The following is a 23,422-nucleotide window of genomic DNA, read 5'->3' as shown; positions in this document are numbered from 1 at the left end:
CCCGTAGACCATGAAAGTAAATCTGTTCACTCTGTGACGTTGTGTAACCGTGCAACTATGGAAATAAACAAATGTACTCATTTTTGTAATATCTAAATTGGAAAACTGCTACACACATCCATTATTACAGGTGAAAAATAGTGGCTTGGTGTTGAGGTAGAGGTATTTGGTTAATTATCCTTAAAGGGGAACCAAATTCTATACACCAAATTCTTTTCATGCTGAAAAAAAAATTGCAGCAGTTTGTGTTATTTGAAGAATGTTTGTCCTATGTATTCCATCTAGCACTAACTCACTAGGATACACATCTATACTCATATGAAGTATGAGTGAGCAAGAACTGCTTAACTTATATCACTGAAGGGATCTCTCTTCTGAAGTCACCCACAACTACAGAGAATCTGCTATTCCTATAAATTCCATGTCCTGCTTTTGACTGCACTGTGGACTGGGATCCCATTGCCCTAATACAATGATAATTCATAATGTAACTTAATGTAACTTTTCTTATCTCAATAAATTAATTATATGGATCAAGTTCTTAACTTTAGTCAGATGTGAGAAACAAACAGTTTGCATCCCATGTTTGACCTGTGTATACCCAACCCTAACACATAGGATAGCAGACTCATCTGTCTCATTAAATTAATAAATGGCAGCCACAGACTAGCAGCCCAGTTTAGTCATTTGTTGCATTTAACAAGGTATACAACTGAAGTGTTAGTGTCCTTTTATAAAAATATGAAAATAAACTTCATTAAACAGCAATTCAAGTTGACTGATTAAAACTCCCCTTTATTTCAATCTAGTGGTCAACAGTGACATTATAAATGTGAATGAAAAAAGTGTCCAAGGAAAGAAAGTGTCATCATACAAATTTAAATTCATTTTTAATATATAAATTATAGTAAAGCATTAGATTTGTATGCAAAACACTATAGGAAAATATTATACCATTTGATTTGAGAATGTATATAAAATACTTCTTAAAGTTAACTATAATTTATATTTTACATGCTTAATATATCATACAATTCTTGCACAAATTGCAGCAGGTGGTTCACAGGTTCTTTATACAAGAAACAAGAAGCAACTCCTCACCCAAAAAATGATCATCTAATTGTAAATGTGCCATAAACAGGCTACAACCTGAAAGTCTTCATACTGGAAAGCATATTAAAATGTGGAATGTAGTAGAACTGGTGTTTACATTCTGTGCAGGATTTTTTTTTAAATACATTATTTGTATCCATTGTCCATTAAAGATGCAATTAATAACATTGAGATTATACAGCTATTCACCTACTTCGGTTGTGTGCGCTCAGGAAGCTTACCACAAATGTTCAAAAGTTGTTTTAGTTCTTCATTGCAGTACTTAACGAAATGCAAAACAAGCAATACTGATAGCAAACTAGTCTGACTTTTTTTGTGATCATGGCTCGAATCGGTTTTGTTACAGAATTCAAATTAGTAGCAACCGATTTTATTTTCGGCCAGTTTCTTGTGTCTAAGCGGTTTTAAACTCCTTCCTGTGGGACTACTTTATCTTTTGTATTTTACAAACAGTAGTGTCCTTTGACTGAGTATCGTACTGAGCAGACAAGCACTGTAACAGCACAGGAAAAGGTATTGTTATGCCGCCGAATTGACCCCTGCCTCAGGTCCTAAAAGACACTGCTCTACCTGTGCACAGTAGAGTGAGGGACCCGTGCTTTCAGGAGTCACGGCTGATTCTGCACAAAATTGATCCAGCTGCTCCAAACAAAGTGGGGCCACCCTCTTAAAACCCGATCCCCTAAATGTTAAGGTTAGAGCTCAGTTACTTAAAATCCGACTCTAGGGCATTGCTAACATATCAGGTGCATCGCATTAAACCCCTCAGCCGTGGTCACCAGCTGTCACTGTAGAAGTCCTCAGTGTCTCGCTCCTCTGCGTCAGAAGAGGTCAGTTGCAACAGCATCGTCTGCAGTGTCCCTTTTACCGTCTGGATCTCTCTTTGTAAGGACTGTGAAGTATTAGTCAAGGAAGATATTGGTGCAACTCCGAAAACTATACTCAAAGTTTGAAATGCAAGAATAAGAGCATTTTTATTGCATCCACATGCTCTGGGTCATACAAAAATACCAGTAGTCAAAGTTTTATACACACACCTACCTACCAGAATCACAAAACATTTTTTTTTTTTAACTGAGAATGTAGTATACATTATGAAGTGAAGAGCTGTCATATAGATCCAGATTGTTCGTTTTAATTATTATCACTACATGAATTATTAATCAAGAGCAGTTAGGATACTCACCAACTATTTAGTTACAGGTTTCCCCAGACTGATAATGAATAATTTGCTAATATGCATTATTCTTGTTACCTTTCTATCAAATACAAATTTGGGGGAAAATCCATGGCTTTTCAAATCAGATTTTCACATTTGAAGCTACTTCCAAAAAAGGTGTTACTTGATCAGACTGCTTGGAAAGAAAGGCAGCTTCAAAATGTGAGGCGACAGTTGTGGCAGTTTACTGACAGGCAGCAAACAAAAACAGAATTCAGATTCTCCCTCCATCACCCCAAGTTCCCAGGAGAGGTAATGAAATCAGCAAGAGAGTGTGCCACTACTCTGTCTGTCTGAGCAATCTGTCACTTACCACAGTGGGGGAAAATAAATTGTTCATCATCTGTCAAGGCTATGAATATTTCTCTATCCTATTTTGTTTTGTGTAATATAGCCACTGCAAAATTAATCTGGGGGTGAACTAAAGCAGTCAAAATGTGAAACCTTGCTTTAAAAAGAAAAGAGTAGGTTTTTCTTACTTTCGTAAGAAGTACGTAGCTTAATTATTCTTAGATGCAATACAAAAAGGGAAGAACACTGCTATGTTGTAACATAATTTAAGACTCTGTAGTTATCAATGCTAATAGCATTTTATTAAAAAACATTAAAACACTGCAGTCACATTACCATATCTACCTTGTCTCTTGTTAATCAAAATTGATCATTTCGGAGAAGCCAAGCTGCTTGTTATGTTTTAAGGTAAGAATATTCATTTTTTTCTATTCCCTATAAAAAAGGTAGATGCTGCCAGTTTATTTCTTAAAATAACATTGATATGTACATGCATGTGTGTAAGCAATAGCTTAAATTATGTAAAGCCAACATGTGTAAATTGTATCTAATTGTTAAAGTTAGTATCATAGATCATAGATAGTGTCATTGATGCTAATGTTTGAAACTACACATTTCCCTGTGATGGCAAGATCATATCAGACAAAAACTGTCCGTCTGCACTATCAAAAGGAACACCTGAACCTGTCCTCAGAACAGCCTCAATTAATCGGGACATGGACTCTACAAGGTGTCGAAAGCATTCCACAGGGATGGTGACCCATGTTGACTCCAATGCTTGTGTCAAGTTGGTGGTGGGTCTCTACTCTGAATAGCTTGTCCCACCTCATCCCACAGATGCTCAATTAGATTGAGATCTGGTGCCAAGGGAGGCCACTGCAGTGAGCTGAATTCACGGTCATGTTTGTGTAAGCATTCCTTGACAGTTTTAGCCCAGTTTTAGGCCTGGAGCATTATCCTGCTGAAAACAACATCCAAAATCAGATGGCTAGCAGGAACAGCACTGCAGTTCTTGACACACTCAAATGGACATTACCTCACTGAAATACATAAAAGTATTCATATGAAACTTATTTATTTTCTCCAAACAATAAGGAAATAGATTTTGACCCTATTGTAGCAGGGAATCACTACTTCAGTCATTTCAAACCTATGTATCTTCCTAGAGCAGTTGTACGCTGTTTCCACTTAATTCATCTTGTCAAGTTCATCCTGTAACATCTCAGTGGGGTTAAATTCTAAATTCAGAAAACAGATGAGAGCAGCTCGGTTATAAAATCTTGTTTATGATTTCTGTTATTTCGGTGAAGTCTTGTAGTGAATTTAAGATCAATATTGTGTTAAAAAATAAAAAAGAGTTATGTTTCTGAAGATAATGCATGAAAGCAAAAAACAATGTACAATGTGCTAGTCAAAGTCCATTTAGAACATGGTTTGGTCACCACAATCCCAAAAACTACATTGCTGCTCAGGAATCACTTCAAAGATGGACAACCATGTTCATTCCTGATCTTAAAGTATTGCCCTACACAGACAGGTCAAAGGAACTGCAGCAGGAGGCACAGGGGGTTGTGGGAGTCAATCAGTCATTTGGGTGCTCTTTAAACAAAACATAGCTGAGGCAAAGAATGAAACCATATAAAAGAGTGGACAGAGGACTATTCCAAACTGCATTAATAATCATTTCATAGCACTTGCCTTGCTGCTGATCTCAATTCCACATCAAAACTCTCTGTATTAAAGGGAGCGATACAGGAGAACCGCAGCTTAAAAACCTTTGTTCAAACAAAGAATCCATCATAAAATGCCTGGAATTGTCATCAAAGCAGACAAACTGCAATAAGGACCACTGTATTAAAGTGAAATGGACACATGGTTTTAATTATTTTTCTAGAACATTTTGAATACAAACTGGAAAAGCTTTGGGCTGTTTTGCTCGTGCATAAACTGGAGACCCAGTAAAGCACAATGTATTAAATAAACAATGCAGGCCAAGCCTAAATAAGTGAAATGATTGCTGGCATCTCTATATGTAGCATCTCTCTGTATATCTGTCTCCATTTCCATCTATATATACAAATATAGACCGAGAAGAAAGATATACAGACTGTATGCCTAAATAGTTATGTTTGAAGGCCATACACATAGGTAATATGTCAGACCACATGAGTGCTGATCCATGTCTCAGTGTATCCGATATCAGAAGGGAAAGGATATGAGTAAGGTCTTCATCGCGATGGAGAATAGCAGTTTGCAGCTGATCCTCCAAGGAAAGCAATTTGTCACTGATGGATTCACACTGCTCTGTTATGATGATGGTGCTGGTGCAAAAAGTCTGTAAATAGAGAAAGCAAAAGCCATTAACGCATAGAAAAAAGTACTAAAATAATATCCACCTTCCAACTGAAAAGATGAATTCCCTAAGCACTACCTTACAACAGTGACTTATCTCGAGCTATAAAAGAATATATACAATAAACCATCAATGATGGTGCTATTGTTTCCATAACACATTTGAGTTTGTGCTACATACATACATCTCTCTATCAACCTACACAGGTGTATAAGTCATTGATCAAGATTAAGAGTTTTCAGATTCCGATTAGCTTTTCATTGTATGCTTCCGATTTCTGGTCTCTTTCTTTATAATCACCACCGCTATGACACAGCAGACTTGGCAATACGCTCATAAACTTCCCTGGATTAAAGACAACTCCACAGCAATGATGCCCCTTTTCCAGAGTGACTCATCAATTAATGGAGGTTTAGCCATTCTCATTTTCTCCACAGCCCATTAAAGTTAGCCTTTATAGTAGAACTAGTGGTGTGACTTTCATTTCCGGAGTTGGGTGGGCATTCATTGCGAGTCTGGTGGGGGTGGGAGTGCCACCTGATCCTTGCGATTCTACATGCATCGAAGCGTCTAGTAGAAGAAAATGTTATGCAATCGAGGTGATTGGGGGCCGCCCTTGTAGCTCCTGGAAACAAAGGCATATGCATTCAGCCTTCACGATATAGCCCCTCATTGTAGTGTATGGAACAACTACCGCAAATCCCTGCTAGTTGCATAAAAAAAGCTGCGTTATTGTATGCTTTCCTGGCCTTTATGTAGCCTATATGTGTATATATTTATTTTAATAACCAAGACAACGCAATAACATGGCCGTGCAGAGACTCAAATGAGGGGGGGGCATTGTGGGGGCTGTAGCGTTTTTAAGCCTCTAGCGGGGACCTGCGGTAGTTGTTCCATAGACTACAATGGGTTGCTATATCGTGAAGGCTCAATGCACATGCCTTTGTCACTGGGAGCTACAATGGCAGCCCCCACTCGCCTCGATCGCATAACATTTTCTTCTACTAGGCGCTTCGAAGCATGTAGAATCGCGGGGATCAGTTGGGAGTGTACACCTCATAAATAACATTTGTATGTTTGCATCCCACCTAGTAGTATTTATAACACTGTACATTATCATAAACTTAAACATTTAATATTGTTATTTGGTTGATTAATTTATCAGAGACAACTTACAATGATCACATTACACATGTGGAGACAATATTTAGAATACTGTGAGTGTCTAAATCACATTATATAGCTGAAATACTGTACATCAAAAGTGAAAACCTTTTTACATTCTCCGATAGATTGATGCTGGCTTCTGCCATTCACTTATACAAAAGCTGTGCTGTATATAAAACCAAAATAACACAGAGCTGTTTTTGGATAAGACAATCTGTCATGATTTGCTAGGTACTTCCAAAGATTGTATGCGGAATTCTTAAATGTACAATTAAGTCCCTTATTGCCAAGACCCCATTGAGAGAAGTATTTTCTATCTTGTTCAAATTAAATCTCCAAAGGTAGTCCCCACTCAAACAGCAGGTTATTATAATAGGCATGTAGGAAATGAGTTGCGAAAACATAAAGCCCAGGAAACCAAGGAAAGGAAATTGCAAGTAATTAAATAATGTGCGTGGAGGGGGAAATCAGACTCTCAAACAAGCTTAAAGAGAGAGCAAGACAAAAAAAAAGTAGTTCTACATGCTCAATATTGGAGCATGTTAGATTTTTGCACCTCATTATTTTGTCCTCTACAACGCTGAATGTGGTATTGGTTTTGTATTGTTCCTTATATCAGTCTACAACATTATATTTTACAGTTCCTTGTAAGATGTGTGCCAATTTGTACAAAGGAATTTGACAAGATTTGTTTTCTACTTTGATTCATTAAAAAGGCCCCTGCTTTTCTTGCTTGATGGAATGATTCTGTTCACATCACGTTTTTGTGATTTAACCATAAACCATGAATGCAGATTAGAGCTTGGCAGAATTTCTTCCTTTCTTAGACTGCCACTGATGGACAGTCCCCCCCCACCTCTGTATGTACTTGTAAATGTAAACGCTACTTACAGTTGAATCTGAGAGCATAAATCAGGTGTTTGGAAAAGTTTAGGATTTGATGCATATTATCTATACATCTATATGTTTAATGAAAGCTTCCAAATATCTTTAGTATACATTTACCTTCTGGTAATGATAAAATAAGCATATCCCTGTAGGATCTAAATTATGAATGTCTAGTTTTTTGTTTTAGTTTTAATTCCCAATTTTAACTTTTTTTTGGCACATCCAATACGAAATCTGCCTGTTTCAGAATGCACACTCTCACCCTGTTGTCTTCCTTACACATCTAGATCAGTCCCTGATGGGAAACAGCCCCTATTGCTGCCCCAGTTCCATCATATTTCGTTGAATGATTTAAAGCATTTATGGATTGTTAAACTCAGTTGCTGAGGAGAAAAACAGTGGCACAGTAATGCGACTCATTAGTTCAGATTCCAAAATTACGGCATGAAAAAATCCACGGCATGAAGATAATTTGTGTTTTTAGATATTTCTGTATATATTTTATTGAATTGTTTTTCTTCACATTTATACCACTGTCTACATAAACCAATGGCTTACTAGAAATTAAACTAATCATTTAAATATGATATGCTGCTTACTTTTATTTTGAACAGAGCGTGTATGTTTACGAATGTTATTTTCAGAAGAAACAAAGTTCTCAGAACAGTGTAAGGTATACCCATGAGAGCTCTCATACAAATGTCCTTGAAAAGGTCTTCCTTAACTCAAATAAATCATATTTCTCTGCTCTTAAACTGGAATGTCAATATACTGAATGGGGTATTGATCTGCGTAATTATCAAGTAAAAAGGCTCCATCACCTAATTCAAAGGGTGTCTGCAAACCCGTCTTAAAACCTGCTATCTCATCCAAAAATACTGAGACACGAAAGACTACAAATTAATCCTCTGGAAGACACCATTCAGTACAGAAAGGCACATTTATTTTAATTTAGTCTGTGTAATAACGTTCTGTGAGTGATCCTTAAAACACACCACTCCATTTACCCTCACTCATCAATATTGCAAAGATGAAAACAAATTAATCTAATTTAATTTTGATGTCAATGAACATGTTTTAAGCACACCAAATGATGCACATTCATGACCAGTAATGATTTATGTTGGTTTTCAGACAGCAGAGTATGAAAAGAAAATGCAGCCATTCCGACCTTCTTGTGGTCTAGTTATGTTTTCAGGATGCAAACAGTATATAGTTTAATGGAACATGTTCATCTTGTAGATTTGTCATGTAGCTAGTCGATATCCATGTGTAGTGAACAGTTTTTGCACCCAAAAAAGTTATTTTGGCACTTCATGTAGTTTTAGCAGTATTGTTGGGTTTCTATAGAGACAAGCCATGCTCATTATTGTACTGCCTTTTCCAACCACACACTCCCCAAAGAGGGGCATATATGTGCCCTGTTCATTTCTGTAAATGTACTTCAATGCATGTTTTATCTGTTCCTAAAATCCAGTTATTCAATGTAGACTAGAGTAAATGTCCTGTAAATGTCATGATAAAATGACAAACTGACACAATCAGAGCTGTTCCAGGGAGAGGAACCCATGCATACAGATCATGTCAAGGTCCTGTCCTGTATATGAAATTATTCAATCTGTGGTGTCTACATTTTTCTATTAAGGTATTTAATAAATACAAATAAAACAAGGTGAACTGCCAACTCTTATAGAGAATATAAACTCCCTCCTGGCCTGCAACTACTACCCGTCCGCTCCAGCTCATCCAGAACTCGTCTAGTATTCTCTCCCAACTCACACACGCTACTCCACTGCTCAGCTCCCTCCACTGGCTCCCGATACCATCACGCATTCAGTTCAAGACATTGACCCTCACCTACTGCTGTCTCGACCACACTGCACCAAGTTACCTTCAGACACTCGTCTCTCCATACATCCCCTCCAGACCACTGTGCTCCTCCAGTGCCAGAAGACTAACTCTGCCTCCTCTCCACTCCCCTTCCTCCAGAGCCACTCCTTCTCATCCCTGGCCCCTAAGTGGTGGAACGACCTTCCCACCGAAGTCAAAACAGCAGAGTCCTTGACCTCCTTCTGGCGCTTACTCAAAACACATCTTTTCAGACAGTACTTGTAATTTAGTCATTTACTCTCCTGTAGGATAGCACTTTAAAATGTTTTATCATACTACTAGCATTGCGTTACTAATACTCGTATTGTTATTTTAATTTCCCCTATGCTGCCTTTCCCTTTGCCCTCGACTGTGACCTAACATCTTGTCTGCACTCAGCTTTTACAATCCAGGATGCAAGACTCCATATATTGTATACACTTGTCTAAATTGGAATTTGTAATATGTTTGTAATATGCACTTTGTATGGCACTTATATTTTGTAAGTTGCCCTGGATTGGAGCGTCTGCTAAGAAATAAATAATAATAACAATAATAACAATAATAATAATAATAATAATAATAATAATAATAATAATAATAATAATAAAGGGTTTTATTTGGAGGTCCTGCTATTATTAATAATTGTATTAGTTAGTATTTATTAATACTGTTTATTCCTTTTTCTTATAATAAACTGATGCACTGATATGTAGCTAACAGTGAGCATATTAAGTAATAAAATGAAGCAATGCATGGAATATATACTGTATGACCAAGTTACATTCATTTTTTATTTAAACAGTAAATGTTATCCCATTTAAAATTATTATGAAGCAGTCTTTACTAATCCTACACTATGCAAAATATGCATTATATATAAGCATCATTAAATAATTGTTTAATGTAAATTATAATTACAATATACAATAATATTAATATTTCTGTAGCAAATATATCTTCAATATATGATCTTCATCCTAGTTAGTTGCATCATGTACTGCATGGTTAATTTCCTATTAATTAATGGGCATGCAACACTCCAAGGTACAGTGTTTCAAAAGAACACTTTAAAAAGATAAGAAATCTAATCCCCAATGTATATAGTTCTGATGTGCCATCAACAAAGCTATGCAGCTTAAAAAATGAGAAGGAAAACTGCAGTGCTAATTATAGTGGGTCCCATATGATGTTAGCAGATTAATTTCTCTCTCTCTGGGGAGACGAGCTAATTAAAGAGAGAGGGACTCTAGTGTTCACTCCTATCACTAAGAAAGACGTCGGACACAGTTACTGTGAGAGGGGGTGGGGGTGTTTGGGAAAATACAGTGAGGGAAAAAAGTATTTGATGCCCTGCTGATTTTGTACATTTGCCCACTGACAAAGAAATGATCAGTCTATAATTTTAATGGTAGTTGTATTTTAACAGTGAGAGACAGAATAACAACAAAAAAATCCAGAAAAACGCATTTCAAAAAAGTTATACATTGATTTGCATGTTAATGAGGGAAATAAGTATTTGACCCCTTCGACTTAGTACTTGGTGGCAAAACCCTTGTTGGCAATCACAGAGGTCAGACATTTCTTGTAGTTGGCAACCAGGTTTGCACACATCTCAGGAGGGATTTTGTCCAACTCCTCTTTGCAGATCCTCTCCAAGTCATTAAGGTTTCGAGGCTGACGTTTAGCAACTCGAACCTTCAGCTCCCTCCACAGATTTTCTATGGGATTAAGGTCTGGAGACTGGCTAGGCCACTCCAGGACCTTAATGTGCTTCTTCTTGAGCCACTCCTTTGTTGCCTTGGCTGTGTGTTTTGGGTCATTGTCATGCTGGAATACCCATCCACGACCCATTTTCAATGCCCTGGCTGAGGGAAGGAGGTTCTCACCCAAGATTTGACGGTACATGGCCCCGTCCATCGTCCCTTTGATGCGGTGCAGTTGTCCTGTCCCCTTAGCAGAAAAACACCCCCAAAGCATAATGTTTCCATCTCCATGTTTGACGGTGGGGATGGTGTTCTTGGGGTCATAGGCAGCATTCCTCCTCCTCCAAACACGGCAAGTTGAGTTGATGCCAAAGAGCTCGATTTTGGTCTCATCTGACCACAACACTTTCACCCAGTTCTCCTCTGAATCATTCAGATGTTCATTGGTAAACTTCAGACGGGCCTGTACATGTGCTTTCTTGAGCAGGGGGACCTTGCGGGCGCTGCAGGATTTCAGTCCTTCACGGCGTAGTGTGTTACCAATGGTTTTCTTGGTGACTATGGTCCCAGCTGCCTTGAGATCATTAACAAGATCCTCCCGTGTAGTTCTGGGCTGATTCCTCACCGATCTCCACGTCCACAAGGTGAGATCTTGCATGAAGCCCCAGACCGAGGGAGACTGACAGTTATTTTGTGTTTCTTCCATTTGCAAATACTCGCACCAACTGTTGTCACCTTCTCACCAAGCTGCTTGGCGATGGTCTTGTAGCTCATTCCAGCCTTGTGTAGGTCTACAATCTTGTCCCTGACATCCTTGGACAGCTCTTTGGTCTTGGCCATGGTGGAGAGTTTGGAATCTGATTGATTGATTGTTTCTGTGGACAGGTGTCTTGTATACAGGTAACGAGCTGAGATTAGGCGCACTCCCTTTAAGAGAGTGCTCCTAATCTCAGCTCGTTACCTGTATAAAAGACACCTGGGAGCCAGAAATCTTGCTGATTGATAGGGGATCAAATACTTATTTCCCTCATTAACATGCAAATCAATTTATAATTTTTTTGAAATGTGTTTTTCTGGATTTTATAGTTGTTATTCTGTCTCTCACTTTTAAAATACACCTACCATTAAAATTATAGACTGATAATTTCTTTGTCAGTGGACAAACGTACAAAATCAGCAGGGGATCAAATACTTTTTTCCCTCACTGTAGCTAAGAGCTGCACTCAGGGACAGATAATGGGATTCCACCCGTTTCCAGATAGAGAGTAATAGCAGGGCATTTTGAAAAACAAAAGCACAACAACTCACATAACTTTCCACAAGTTACACAGATAGCACCACAGTGGAAATCATTCAATTAGACTGCTTTATTAAGAGAGACAGCCAAGTTAAGGTCTGAGGCAACAACACTTAGAGGTCATGTCCTTATGGCCTCTCTTCTCAGGACATGTCTTTTTGCAAGGAAAAAAATCACAGTGAAAGAATTCAAGTGTGAACTTAAGTGTGTCTTAGGCTACACAGCTTTGAAAATTGTCTTTATTATGAATTGGTCATTTGTAAGCAAAAACAACAAAATACTTGGTAAATGTGACTGAATAGTAGCATAACTTGATTCATAAGTGTGAAACACACTGGGGTTAGGTGCAATGGAAGCCATAGATTTGGTTGGATCAGAAAATATTTAACTGTGGGTTTCCAAAGCTAATGCACAAGGATGGAACATACAGGGCGGTGTACTGCCTCTACCTCAGAGGCTGAACTGAGGAGGAGACTTTCAGTTTTCAGAAATCTTTAGAAAGTTATCTTGGTAGGAGAATATAATTGAAATTAAATAGCTGGAGGCCCTTACCTTTGTTTCATAGCAGCTATTATTGTAAACGGTAATTAAGAAGCACATCTCTTCATATAAGAGAAAATCCCCCACAGTTGTGGTTTACATTTGTTGTACATTTCACACAACTTGGGGGTGAATTTTGTTGTGTGTTGCATTATTTTTCTCTATACACTGTCAGTTTGCGTGGATTATATGCATTATACCTTTGATAATATGAATTGATAATGAATACCAAGCAACCAACCAAACCAAATAACACCAATGCATCGATCAATTCATTTAAATTAAGAGAAAGTCAAATGTAAAATGTGTGTAAAATGTGTGTAAAATGACTCTCAAAGAGCAGGAATGAGTATCACCCCTCTAAGGTGTGATCACATAACAGTTTATAAAACAAATACATGAAAAACTGGAAATAAACAAATGCCATATGATCTAAATGCAGATTCAGATTGCAACTCACCTCAGGCTGATTGTCTTCAATGCAGAAGAGAAACTCATCTAGTTTCTGTAGAAAAAACAAATAAATATGTAAACATATTCTTATAAATATAAATCTTATATTACAAAATTATACATTTTCTTAAGTAGCATTTCCCCTATATCTTTGTAAACAGTCATAAATCAACACTAAAACAGCCATTAGTTTTGGTAATCGGAGAAATGGAAGAAAATTAGCAAAAGGTTTACGTCAGCCTATTTCAGAAAGAGGTATTTTATGCAAATTGAAACAATAATTACAGTTTGGTAGCTAACAGACTCTTTACAGCCTGGGGCAACAATATAACAGACGTTAACTAAGGAATAATGTTGTTTTATTTTTAATGAGTTTGTGATTAAAATTATGATTTTTTTTTCTTCTAGTTTGTTGAGAGATTATTGCTTATTATATCAACAGCAGAAATTAAAATATGATTTTGCACAACATCTTCCATGCCATTTCAATGCAGTTTCATTGGGAATATGCTAATGAGCTTCCAATGTTTGTTTTGCCTGATTCTATCGAAGTGAAAGAGTGAATTAGTGTTTCAGTTTCAGAGGGCAGCACAAATTTCTCCATCAATTAAAATATTTAGGACCTTTTTGGAATAAAAATGTAAGATTGTTTTGTTTGTTTGTTAACAGATCTAGCACCTTGCATTTGTTAAATGCCACATTTTCTGTGGCAGATTATTTGTGTGTGTGGCACATGCAAGTTAAGCCTTTGGCAATGAAACAGTGTAAGGAAGGGAAACCACATTCTTCCTGCTGCTTTACCTCAGCTTCACTGGATGGAAATTGAGAAGGTTAGAAAGAGTTTCCATTCTTCAAGGAGAACAGAGAGAAGACCAGGAGGCAGGCAGAGTACAACAGAGAGGGAGGGCAGGTTATGAAGGCAAGCTTTGCAGTGGCAATACAATCTATATCTAACACAAAAGGACAGCTGTTAATGTCAAGTCAGTACAAGTCAGTGATAGCACCTATGGATATATGTTTCTATACATAGCGACTTATGAAAATAATGAGTAATTGAGAAAGACAGCAAACAAAAAGAAGCAGTATATATATATATTTAACCACAGGGAACTTCATGTTCATTGATTTACAAGCAAATAAACAAAGGTTTGCAGGCTGGACCTTTCAGACCAGGCATGAAAGGCATCATATTGATGTGACCGCAGATTGACATGATCTGGTCTCAACTGGAGTATTCTATCAACCAATCAGACGAGGCCTTTCCAACTCCCAACAGGATTTTCATCTTGTTGAGGAATAACCCAGCAAATCTCAAGTGAAACTCCTATCTCACATGCATCGTATTAGCTTCATTCTTAACAAAGGCACTGCTCATCAGGTTTCATCCCATATAAATAATTATTGACGTACTTAGGTGACAGCAACAGAAAATAAAAATAAAGAAATTAAAATGTACCCAAATGAAAGTGCAACCTAACTAATGGCCGTGTTTTGATATCAAGGTCAAGTTCCCATAGGGGTCATGGGGCTGAGGGCATTCCAAAAGAAATTATGATCTCAGAAAATAACAAGCCTGGGGGAGGGCAGGCTGTCCAGAGACCGTTACAGAGCTCCAGTGTAATCTAAATGGCATGTTTTGCTGCAAAGAGCAGAGACAAACACTGGAAAGTTGGTTGTCTGCCAGTGTTTGGTTCTCATACGAGGTTGGGGTTAACCCTTTTGCACTGCTCATTATTTTCACAAAGCCTCGGCAAACATTTTGTTTTGGTGGGAGGGCCAGCAAGATGTTCGTCTCCTTTTGGTTTTCTCATCTAGGGATTGAAGTATGCTCAAGCTATTCACGGTGCAGGAACACCAATTAGAGGTTGTTTGTGGTTCAGTTATTTTACCAATTTTTTGTTCATTACGAAACATAATTAACTGATTATGCTGATGCCCTTAAGTACCTAATTGATCCTTTTAGCTGCATGGCCTAATTTATTCATGAAAAGCTATTTTACCTACTCTTCCCTGTTGTGAATACATTTTAATATATTAGAAGGACGCTGACCAATGTCATTGTCACAGGCTATAGATTTTATTAAGATAGCTAAATCAAAGGCCTCTTAGCACCTGTAATGACCCATTTGTACTATTAGGAAAATGTGAATATATGAGTTAGAATTTAAAGTAATCAGTCCTCATTTGAAATAATGCTATTTGGTAATTCATTTAGTTTAATTAATATCATCCATTAAACTATACTTATTTCTCAAGATATATTTGCAGAAAACCATAGATTTCATCTAATCCCCCTGTCTTTTAATGAACTGGAACACACAGGAAGGGACAAAAAACAGTCAAGTCATAATGACCCTCAAACTCTTAACCCAGAAATTGGAGATAATTTCATGATCAGTGTGTACTTAACAGTAAGTGCTCGTTCACTTTTGCACCACAATTCACTCAAGAGTGTACAACGTTGTTGTGTTTTTATTTATCCTACTGGACGCTTGCCTGTTTTCGGTTTGGCCCGTCTTGTTCTTTTGGTGGATATATTGTGGATGTGCAGCTGCATTTATTTTTTTAACCATGAGCTCTGACTCACCATGGGAAAATAAGTGGGAAGCAAAGACGAAGAGTGGTACCAGGAGGGCGGCCTGGTACAAAGGAGCAAGGGGAGTGGGAGTTTTTGGGAAACATTTAAAGAGCTGGCAAACCACCCCTATTTTTCATATAACATACCATAATCAGCATTTATAATGCTGCACAGTAAAACAGCTTATTTAAAGACACTTGCAGTACAAATTCAACTGACGTTTTTACTGCAGGACAAAGGGCGACATCTGTTTCTCCTCAGATCTACAGTGCATGTGTTTATGTAACTGAATTTGTTTGTTTTATTTCTATATCTATATTTAAATATATTTTTCTTTATAAACACTGATGTAAAAAAAAGGCTTCAGCCAAAGGAATGCAATATAGGGTATGTATATTAGGTAAACGTGTATATATACATTTCCAATTACCTTGGTCACCTGACAGTGGTTTAAATCTGCTTTAGAGCTCCAACCACCTCCCCAGTCCATGGAGCTTGAGTAGGGAGGATTCTTTTTGGTTTCTGTTGGGTGGCAGAGGTCATCCAGGGGCTCGCTCACTCCGGTCCGGCTATCCTCCACCTCTGAGACCCAGCTGCCAGCCGCTCGGAGCTTCAGCCCCCGTAGCAACAGCTGACAGGCCTCCAGATCTGCTTCCCACACCCGCTCCACTGCCTGGCTCCCACAGCTGGACACACAGCCAGGGCAAAGAGCAAAGGGTCATACAGTTAGTGACACACCTACCTTACAAGGTCATGGATTTGCAAAACAGAGCAGGAGAAGTGTATTTAACTCTTCATCAAATAAGTTACTTGAAAACCAGCAAGCCTTCCACTTTCAACACAAAGCGCACAATTTAATGAGTATGTCTGCATATGAATGTTTTTTTAGAATACTGATTTACTGCTTGCATGCTGAGCTTCACTTCCTCAATTCTGCGATTTCAGGCACAAATTTGATTTGATTGGCTAAAGCTTGCTATTTTTAATGATGCCAATTAGTACATTCAGCATTATCATATAATCATATTTTCCAAGAAGTGATTTGAAGTGATTGGTGCATTTGACCATTAAAAAACAGATGGCAAATAATCTAAAGTAAACCTGACCTTGCTTTCTACAAAACATTGTGCTGTGTACACGGTATAACCATGCACAGCAAAAATTGATAAGCTACACTTTTACTGCCTTCCACTCTACTCAGCAACGTATGCTCCCCTAGCCCACAACACTCCTAAAAATCACATAGTCCTAAAATAGTGGTAGATTACTTGAGAATTAAAAACAAAAAACAACTAAAGACATATACAACAGAAAACCGCAATCAGATCCTGAATACTCACAGTAAACATGAAAGTTTGTTTAGTCTGTTCCTGAAAATGATTTGTGTTTGTTTTTCTTGCTGAAATGCATTTTAATGATATTAATAAATTAAAATGTAATTAAAACGTGTTTCTGGTTAAATTTGTCAAGGTAACACCTGAAAGGGTATTAGAAATGGTGAAGCATATTGAACCATTTGTTTATCTCAACAAATGCTTCTGTTTCTTTTTCAAATGGGAAGTGAAGTCATTCACTTCAGACTGTAATCCATATAGTTCATATCATAGTTAATGCAGCAAACCAAATAAATTCAAATTATATGGATAACAAAATACTAACTGAAGGCATTTGAAAAAAAGTTATTTAACACTTTTCAGATTGGTATATTGGTATACTAACCTTAAGAATAATGAATTGGCTTGTATCCTGCTGTGGAAAGGTATGTCAATTCCCAGTTTTTCAGGACAGTGTTTTGCATAAACTGACAAACATTGCCATCTAGAAAGGCAATTGGTGCAGACATGATTAATGTGTAAAGCTAAAGGTGATGTTTATCAATATTCACACTGTAGATTTCATTTTGACATGCAGGGTCCTATTTATAAAGGGATGCATGTGTATCTGAAATAAGGTCGGTAGATAGGTGAAGCTGCATCAATGGGCTTACTTCGCTGATTTAATCAAAATGCTTAATATAATTTACCTGGACAAAATTAGTTGAACAAGTCATTTTAAATTATATCACATTTTGGAAATTCTGTCCAGGTTTAATATTTATATACCAGTTATATCACAGAGACTAAGTAAATAATCCTGTATCTGATATCCATTTAATATCCAGTTTTTCACATCAGATGTTTTACTCATGTAAAGGTGTACATTTACAATAATTATTAATGTTTTTCCAGTAGGTGTTGTAAATTAGTGTGTTGTAGATTCAGAATAAAAAGCATGAACTGCCAAGTAGACATACAGACACATATACTGTACATATAATGCCCGATATTCCAACTTCACACAATTTCCGTGCAAAATGTGTGCTGCAGGAAAAATATGCCACTTGGCAAAAAAAGGAGAGATATTCAAACATGGCGCAAATCTTTGCACAACACTGGAATATAGCACTGTTTTCCTGTCACCCGCAAACCCGTTTGTGCCTCGCAAACCGGTCTGTGCCACTCCGCAGTGTGCTACTATCCCCACTGTTTGAACAGTTATTGGATGAATGCGCCGTGCAAAAATTGCACAAAAACATGAATGCACACCTCCTCGGTAATATAGTAGTGCACACCTCTATGCCATTGGCAAACAACAAGGCTCATACGCGTAGTATTGCAGTACAAACACAATATTGTTGGACGTAGTTGTAATGAATATTACCCAATATCCATAATTGTCTGTATGTATAGATATTGCCACAGACTCAAACATAATCTTATTATGTACATTACTGCTGCTGTGTCCAAAACAGGTGTGTAGCTGCCATATCCTTTTTGATTTCCATAAGTAAGCTTGTTTCATCTTTTGAAAATACAGTGCACAAAGGGGGTGATTTATTTATTTATTTATTTATTTATTTATTTATTTATGCGTTATTAAATTCAGTGCTTATAATATCCTATTATTATTAATATTATTATTATTGAATTTGATTAATGATCCACTCTAACTGGATATCAATGACTTCATTTTCCTTGCATTGTCATACATTTGATATGATTTAACAATGCCGGATGCAAATCTAATTAAGAGAAGCTGTGTAAAAGCCTTATTAATCTAATAAATTACAGCACACTTCAGGATTTGAACCCACAATGCCTGGTTTACAGCACTATTCCTTAACCATTGTGCCAAAGGAGATTGGTACTGTACTTTGAAATCTATTTTAAGTAGCCTACAGCCACTGGTGTATATGACTCCACTACTGAAATTAGTCACAAATAAATTTGGAAATAATAATAAATGAGAACAAATAGGAACATAAGAAAGTTTGACCCATTATGCTTGTTTGGTGTCCATTAATATCCATTAAAGTGATGCAAGGACCCTATCCAGTCTATTTTTGAATGTTCCCAAATGTTCAGCTTCTACCACATCACTGGGGAGTTTGTTCAGTTTGTGACAACTCTCTATGTGAAGAAGTGTCTCCTGTTTTCCATCTTGAATGCCTTGAAGCCCAATTTCCATTCATGTCCCCGGGTCCGTGTGTCCCTGCTGATCTGGAAAAGTTCCTCTGGTTTGATGTGGTCGATGCCTTTCATGATTTTGAAGACGTGAATCAAGTCCCCACGTAGTCTCCTATGTTCTGGGGTGAAAAGGTTCAGTTCCCTCAGTCTCTCAGTAGGACATTCCCTTCAGACCTGGAATAAGTCTGGTTGCTCTCCTCTGAACTGCCTCTAGAGCAGCGATATCTTTCCTGAAGTGTGGAGCCAGTATTCCAGATGAGCTCTAAATGTGTGTGTGTGTGTGTGTGTGTGTGTGTGTGTGTATGTGTGTACAGTGAGGGAAAAAAGTAAATGGTAGGTGTATTTTAACAGTGAGAGACAGAATAACAACAAAAAAATACACCTACCATTAAAATTATAGACTGATCATTTCTTTGTCAGTGGGCAAACGTACAAAATCAGCAGGGGATCAAATACTTTTTTCCCTCACTGTATATATGTATGTTCTATGGCTCTATGATAAGTGAATTCACTCATGGTTACATTAGCTCATGTGGAGAACATATATGGGGGCGAATTGGGTCTGTTCAAAGTACAAGTTCAAAAGTGCATAAGAAAATATACAGTTAATACAAGTCCTACATCCTAGATTTGTGAGCTAATAATTGCAGACAAGATATGAAGTCATAGTTAATAGCTCAGGGAAGGGGGACATAGGGGCAATCAATATAAAAAACATGAGTAACAACAACCATGGACACGCTGCATGCTACTAACTATGTTTCCTATATATGTATTTATGTATGCATATACACTCACCTAAAGGATTATTAGGAACACCTGTTCAATTTCTCATTAATGCAATTATCTAACCAACCAATCACATGGCAGTTGCTTCAATGCATTTAGGGGTGTGGTCCTGGTCAAGACAATCTCCTGAACTCCGAACTGAATGTCTGAATGGGAAAGAAAGGTGATTTAAGCAATTTTGAGCGTGGCATGGTTGTTGGTGCCAGACGGGCCGGTCTGAGTATTTCACAATCTGCTCAGTTACTGGGATTTTCACGCACAACCATTTCTAGGGTTTACAAAGAATGGTGTGAAAAGGGAAAAACGTCCAGTATGCGGCAGTCCTGTTGGCGAAAATGCCTTGTTGATGCTAGAGGTCAGAGGAGAATGGGCCGATTGATTCAAGCTGATAGAAGAGCAACTTTGACTGAAATAACCACTCGTTACAACCGAGGTATGCAGCAAAGCATTTGTGAAGCCACAACACGTACAACCTTGAGGCGGATGGGCTAAAACAGCAGAAGACCCCACCGGGTACCACTCATCTCCACTACAAATAGGAAAAAGAGGCTACAATTTGCACAAGCTCACCAAAATTGGGCAGTTGAAGACTGGAAAAATGTTGCCTGGTCTGATGAGTCTCGATTTCTGTTGAGAACATGGATCCATCATGCCTTGTTACCACTGTGCAGGCTGGTGGTGGTGGTGTAATGGTGTGGGGGATGTTTTCTTCGCACACTTTAGGTCCCTTAGTGCCAATTGGGCATCGTTTAAATGCCACGGCCTACCTGAGCATTGTTTCTGACCATGTCCATCCCTTTATGACCACCATGTACCCATCCTCTGATGGCTACTTCCAGCAGGATAATGCACCATGTCACAAAGGTCGAATCATTTCAAATTGGTTTCTTGAACATGACAATGAGTTCACTGTACTAAACTGGCCCCCACAGTCACCAGATCTCAACCCAATAGAGCATCTTTGGGATGTGGTGGAACGGGAGCTTCGTGCCCTGGATGTGCATCCCACAAATCTCCATCAACTGCAAGATGCTATCCTATCAATATGGGCCAACATTTCTAAAGAATGCTTTCAGCACCTTGTTGAATCAATGCCACGTAGAATTAAGGCAGTTCTGAAGGCGAAAGGGGGTCAAACACAGTATTAGTATGGTGTTCCTAATAATCCTTTAGGTGAGTGTACATCGATCAGCCATAATATTATGACCACTTGCCTAATATTGTGTAGGTCCCAAAACAGCCCTGACCTGTCGAGGCATGGACTCCACTAACCTCTGAAGGTGTGCTGTGGTATCTGGCACCAAGACATTAGCAGGAGATCCTTTAAGTCCTGTAGGTTGCGAGGTGGGGCCTCCATGGATCGGACTTGTTTGGCCAGCACATCCCACAGATGCTCGATTGGATTGAGATCTGGGGAATTTGGAGGCCAAGTCAACACCTTGAACTCGTGATTCATCAGACCAGGCCACCTCTGATGCTCACGTGCCCATTGTAGGTGCTTTCGGCAGTGGACAGGGGTCAGCATGGGCACCCTGACTGGTCTGCGGTTACGCAGCCCCTTACGCAACAAACTGCGATGCACTGTGTGTTCTGACACCCTTCTATCAGAACCAGCATTAACTTTTTCAGCAATTTGAGCTACAGTAGCTCGTCTGTTGGATCGGACAACACGGGCCAGCCTTCGTTCCCCACGTGCATCAATGAGCCTTGGCCGCACATGACCCTGTCGCCAGTTCACCGCTTTTCCTTCCTTGGACCACTTTTGATAGGTACTGACCACTGCAGACCGGGAACACCCCACAAGAGCTGCAGTTTTGGAGATGCTCTGACCCAGTTGTCTAGCCATCACAATTTGGCCCCTGTCAAAGTCACTCAGATCCTTACACTTGCCCATTTTTCCTGCTTCTAACACATCAACTTGTTCCCTTGCTGCCTAATACATCCCACCCACTGACAGGTGCCATAATAACGAAATTATCAGTGTCATTCACTTCACCTGTCAGTGGTCATAATGTTATGGCTGATCAGTGTATATGTATGTACTGTCAAAAAAAAAAAACTGTTAGGTGCAGCACACATACACCCATACAGCCCCAGTGCACTGGAATGTCGCTGTCCAGGAACTGTCCCCTGAAATAGTGCTGTGCACAGAGTTAACGCCACCCTTTTCAACGCGCTATTTTGTGCACTGCAAACCATTTTTTTGTGCGGCGCATAGCTATGAATATAGCAGGAATAATTTCAGCCACTCCCCCATTTTGCGCATTGCATACAATTAAAGGGTGAACAGTGCAGAATGGAAAATGAGTTTTTGAATATGGCAAATAATGCACATTTTTGCGCGATAGCCATGTCTGCTGCGCAAACCACTCTGCGTGGTGTGCAAACCCTGCGAATATCTAGCCCTCAGACTACCACATAAGTGGATAGAGGCATTTAGGTAAGGTGAGCTGGGACAAAAGCAGTTTTTTATTCTGCAGTCTGGCAAACACAATCTACACTTATGATTGACATTACAGCAAATACATCCTTGTATTTGGGCTTGTATTCTTTCAGTCAAGGAAATTCAGCCCTCAAAAATCAATAAACCGGTAGGATTTCTGTTACGATAATAATGAAACAATGTCACACAATTCATAAAAGTGTGTTTTGTAGATACTGGCTAGAGTTGAGAAGCCTAAACCTGAAATCATTCAGCCTTGTACCCCACTGACCCAAGAGGAAGAATAAACATCCAAACGTGATTAAAACATAAAACAAAAACATTATATAGATCATTGGGGTATGTTACAGAAACTGCAGATGACACAAAGAAGCATGGAAAGATGTATGCTTGGAGTAACAAGAAGAGATAAATTATATAAATGAATGGATCTGAGAACAATACAAATAAGTGACATTTCTTGCAGGAGTGGATGGTCATATTGCTCTTTTAGGATCTCCACTGAGATTCCATCATCTCCAGGTGCTTTTCCAGGTTCTTTATGCATAACCTACTTCTTCTGGAATCATATCTGGTATTTCACTTGTGTTTACTGAGATTTCCTCTTGTCCTTAACTGCGGTCACCACTACTATATAGGTTTTTTTTAGAATTTGTCTACTTTTTCAAATCTTTTTCACTGTTGTGCCATTAATTTTTAGGGCTATGATTTGATTCTTTCCAATACATAGGCATTGTTTTGCAATTTTGCATTATTTTTCATTAATTATCTTTAATTAGGTTGTTGTTAAACTCTTAAATCTTCAGTAATACGTTTCCTTATAATTTTACACAGCTCAATGTAATTAACATTTGATTTAGTCTAGACTATTTTATGTACCTTCTTTCTTCATCAGTTTGCTTGTTTCTTGAGAGATCTTTCTTCTTCTTGTGATGTACTAGTCCAAATTCTCTTGCAATTTCCATGGCATCACTCAAAATTTTATCACATAACTGATGCATCTAGGTCTTGTTTTTGCTCTAAATCGGTTCTTCAATTCTAATTTGCACTATATTTGATGATTTCTGAGGTTCATGATGTTGATTGGCTTGTTTGGGTTCTTCAATAGTTTTCTTCTTTCCACTTTGGCAAGAAGCTAAATTCTGCACTGAACCATTCTGTGGTCAGTACCAGTATTGTTTAATACCGTGCGATCCTCCAGCTAATGTAA

At 38.3% G+C, this 23,422-nt stretch overlaps 1 protein-coding gene across 2 annotated transcripts in view; it reads right to left on the bottom strand.

The window, feature by feature from the left end:
- Positions 1-768: 768 nt before the first annotated feature.
- The window catches only part of disc1 (DISC1 scaffold protein), a 101,766-nt gene continuing 79,112 nt past the window's right edge, over positions 769-23,422 (bottom strand). Inside the window, exons 11-14 of one of the 2 annotated variants that reach the window (XM_066696555.1) lie at positions 15,905-16,160; positions 12,904-12,948; positions 4,842-4,958; positions 769-2,008 (exon numbers count right to left, since the gene is read on the bottom strand). In XM_066696555.1, the coding sequence (XP_066552652.1) occupies positions 1,889-2,008; positions 4,842-4,958; positions 12,904-12,948; positions 15,905-16,160 (538 nt within the window). In that variant the 3' untranslated portion in view covers positions 769-1,888. Of the gene's footprint in view, positions 2,009-4,841; positions 4,959-12,903; positions 12,949-13,697; positions 13,746-15,904; positions 16,161-23,422 lie in introns of those variants that run through there. The other variant, XR_010805327.1, reaches the window with a different exon arrangement.

The sequence above is a fragment of the Amia ocellicauda genome, chromosome 23, assembly GCF_036373705.1.
Source record: "Amia ocellicauda isolate fAmiCal2 chromosome 23, fAmiCal2.hap1, whole genome shotgun sequence".
NCBI classification, from domain to species: Eukaryota; Metazoa; Chordata; class Actinopteri; order Amiiformes; family Amiidae; genus Amia; species Amia ocellicauda.
This window is presented reverse-complemented; position numbering and strand designations above follow the sequence as displayed.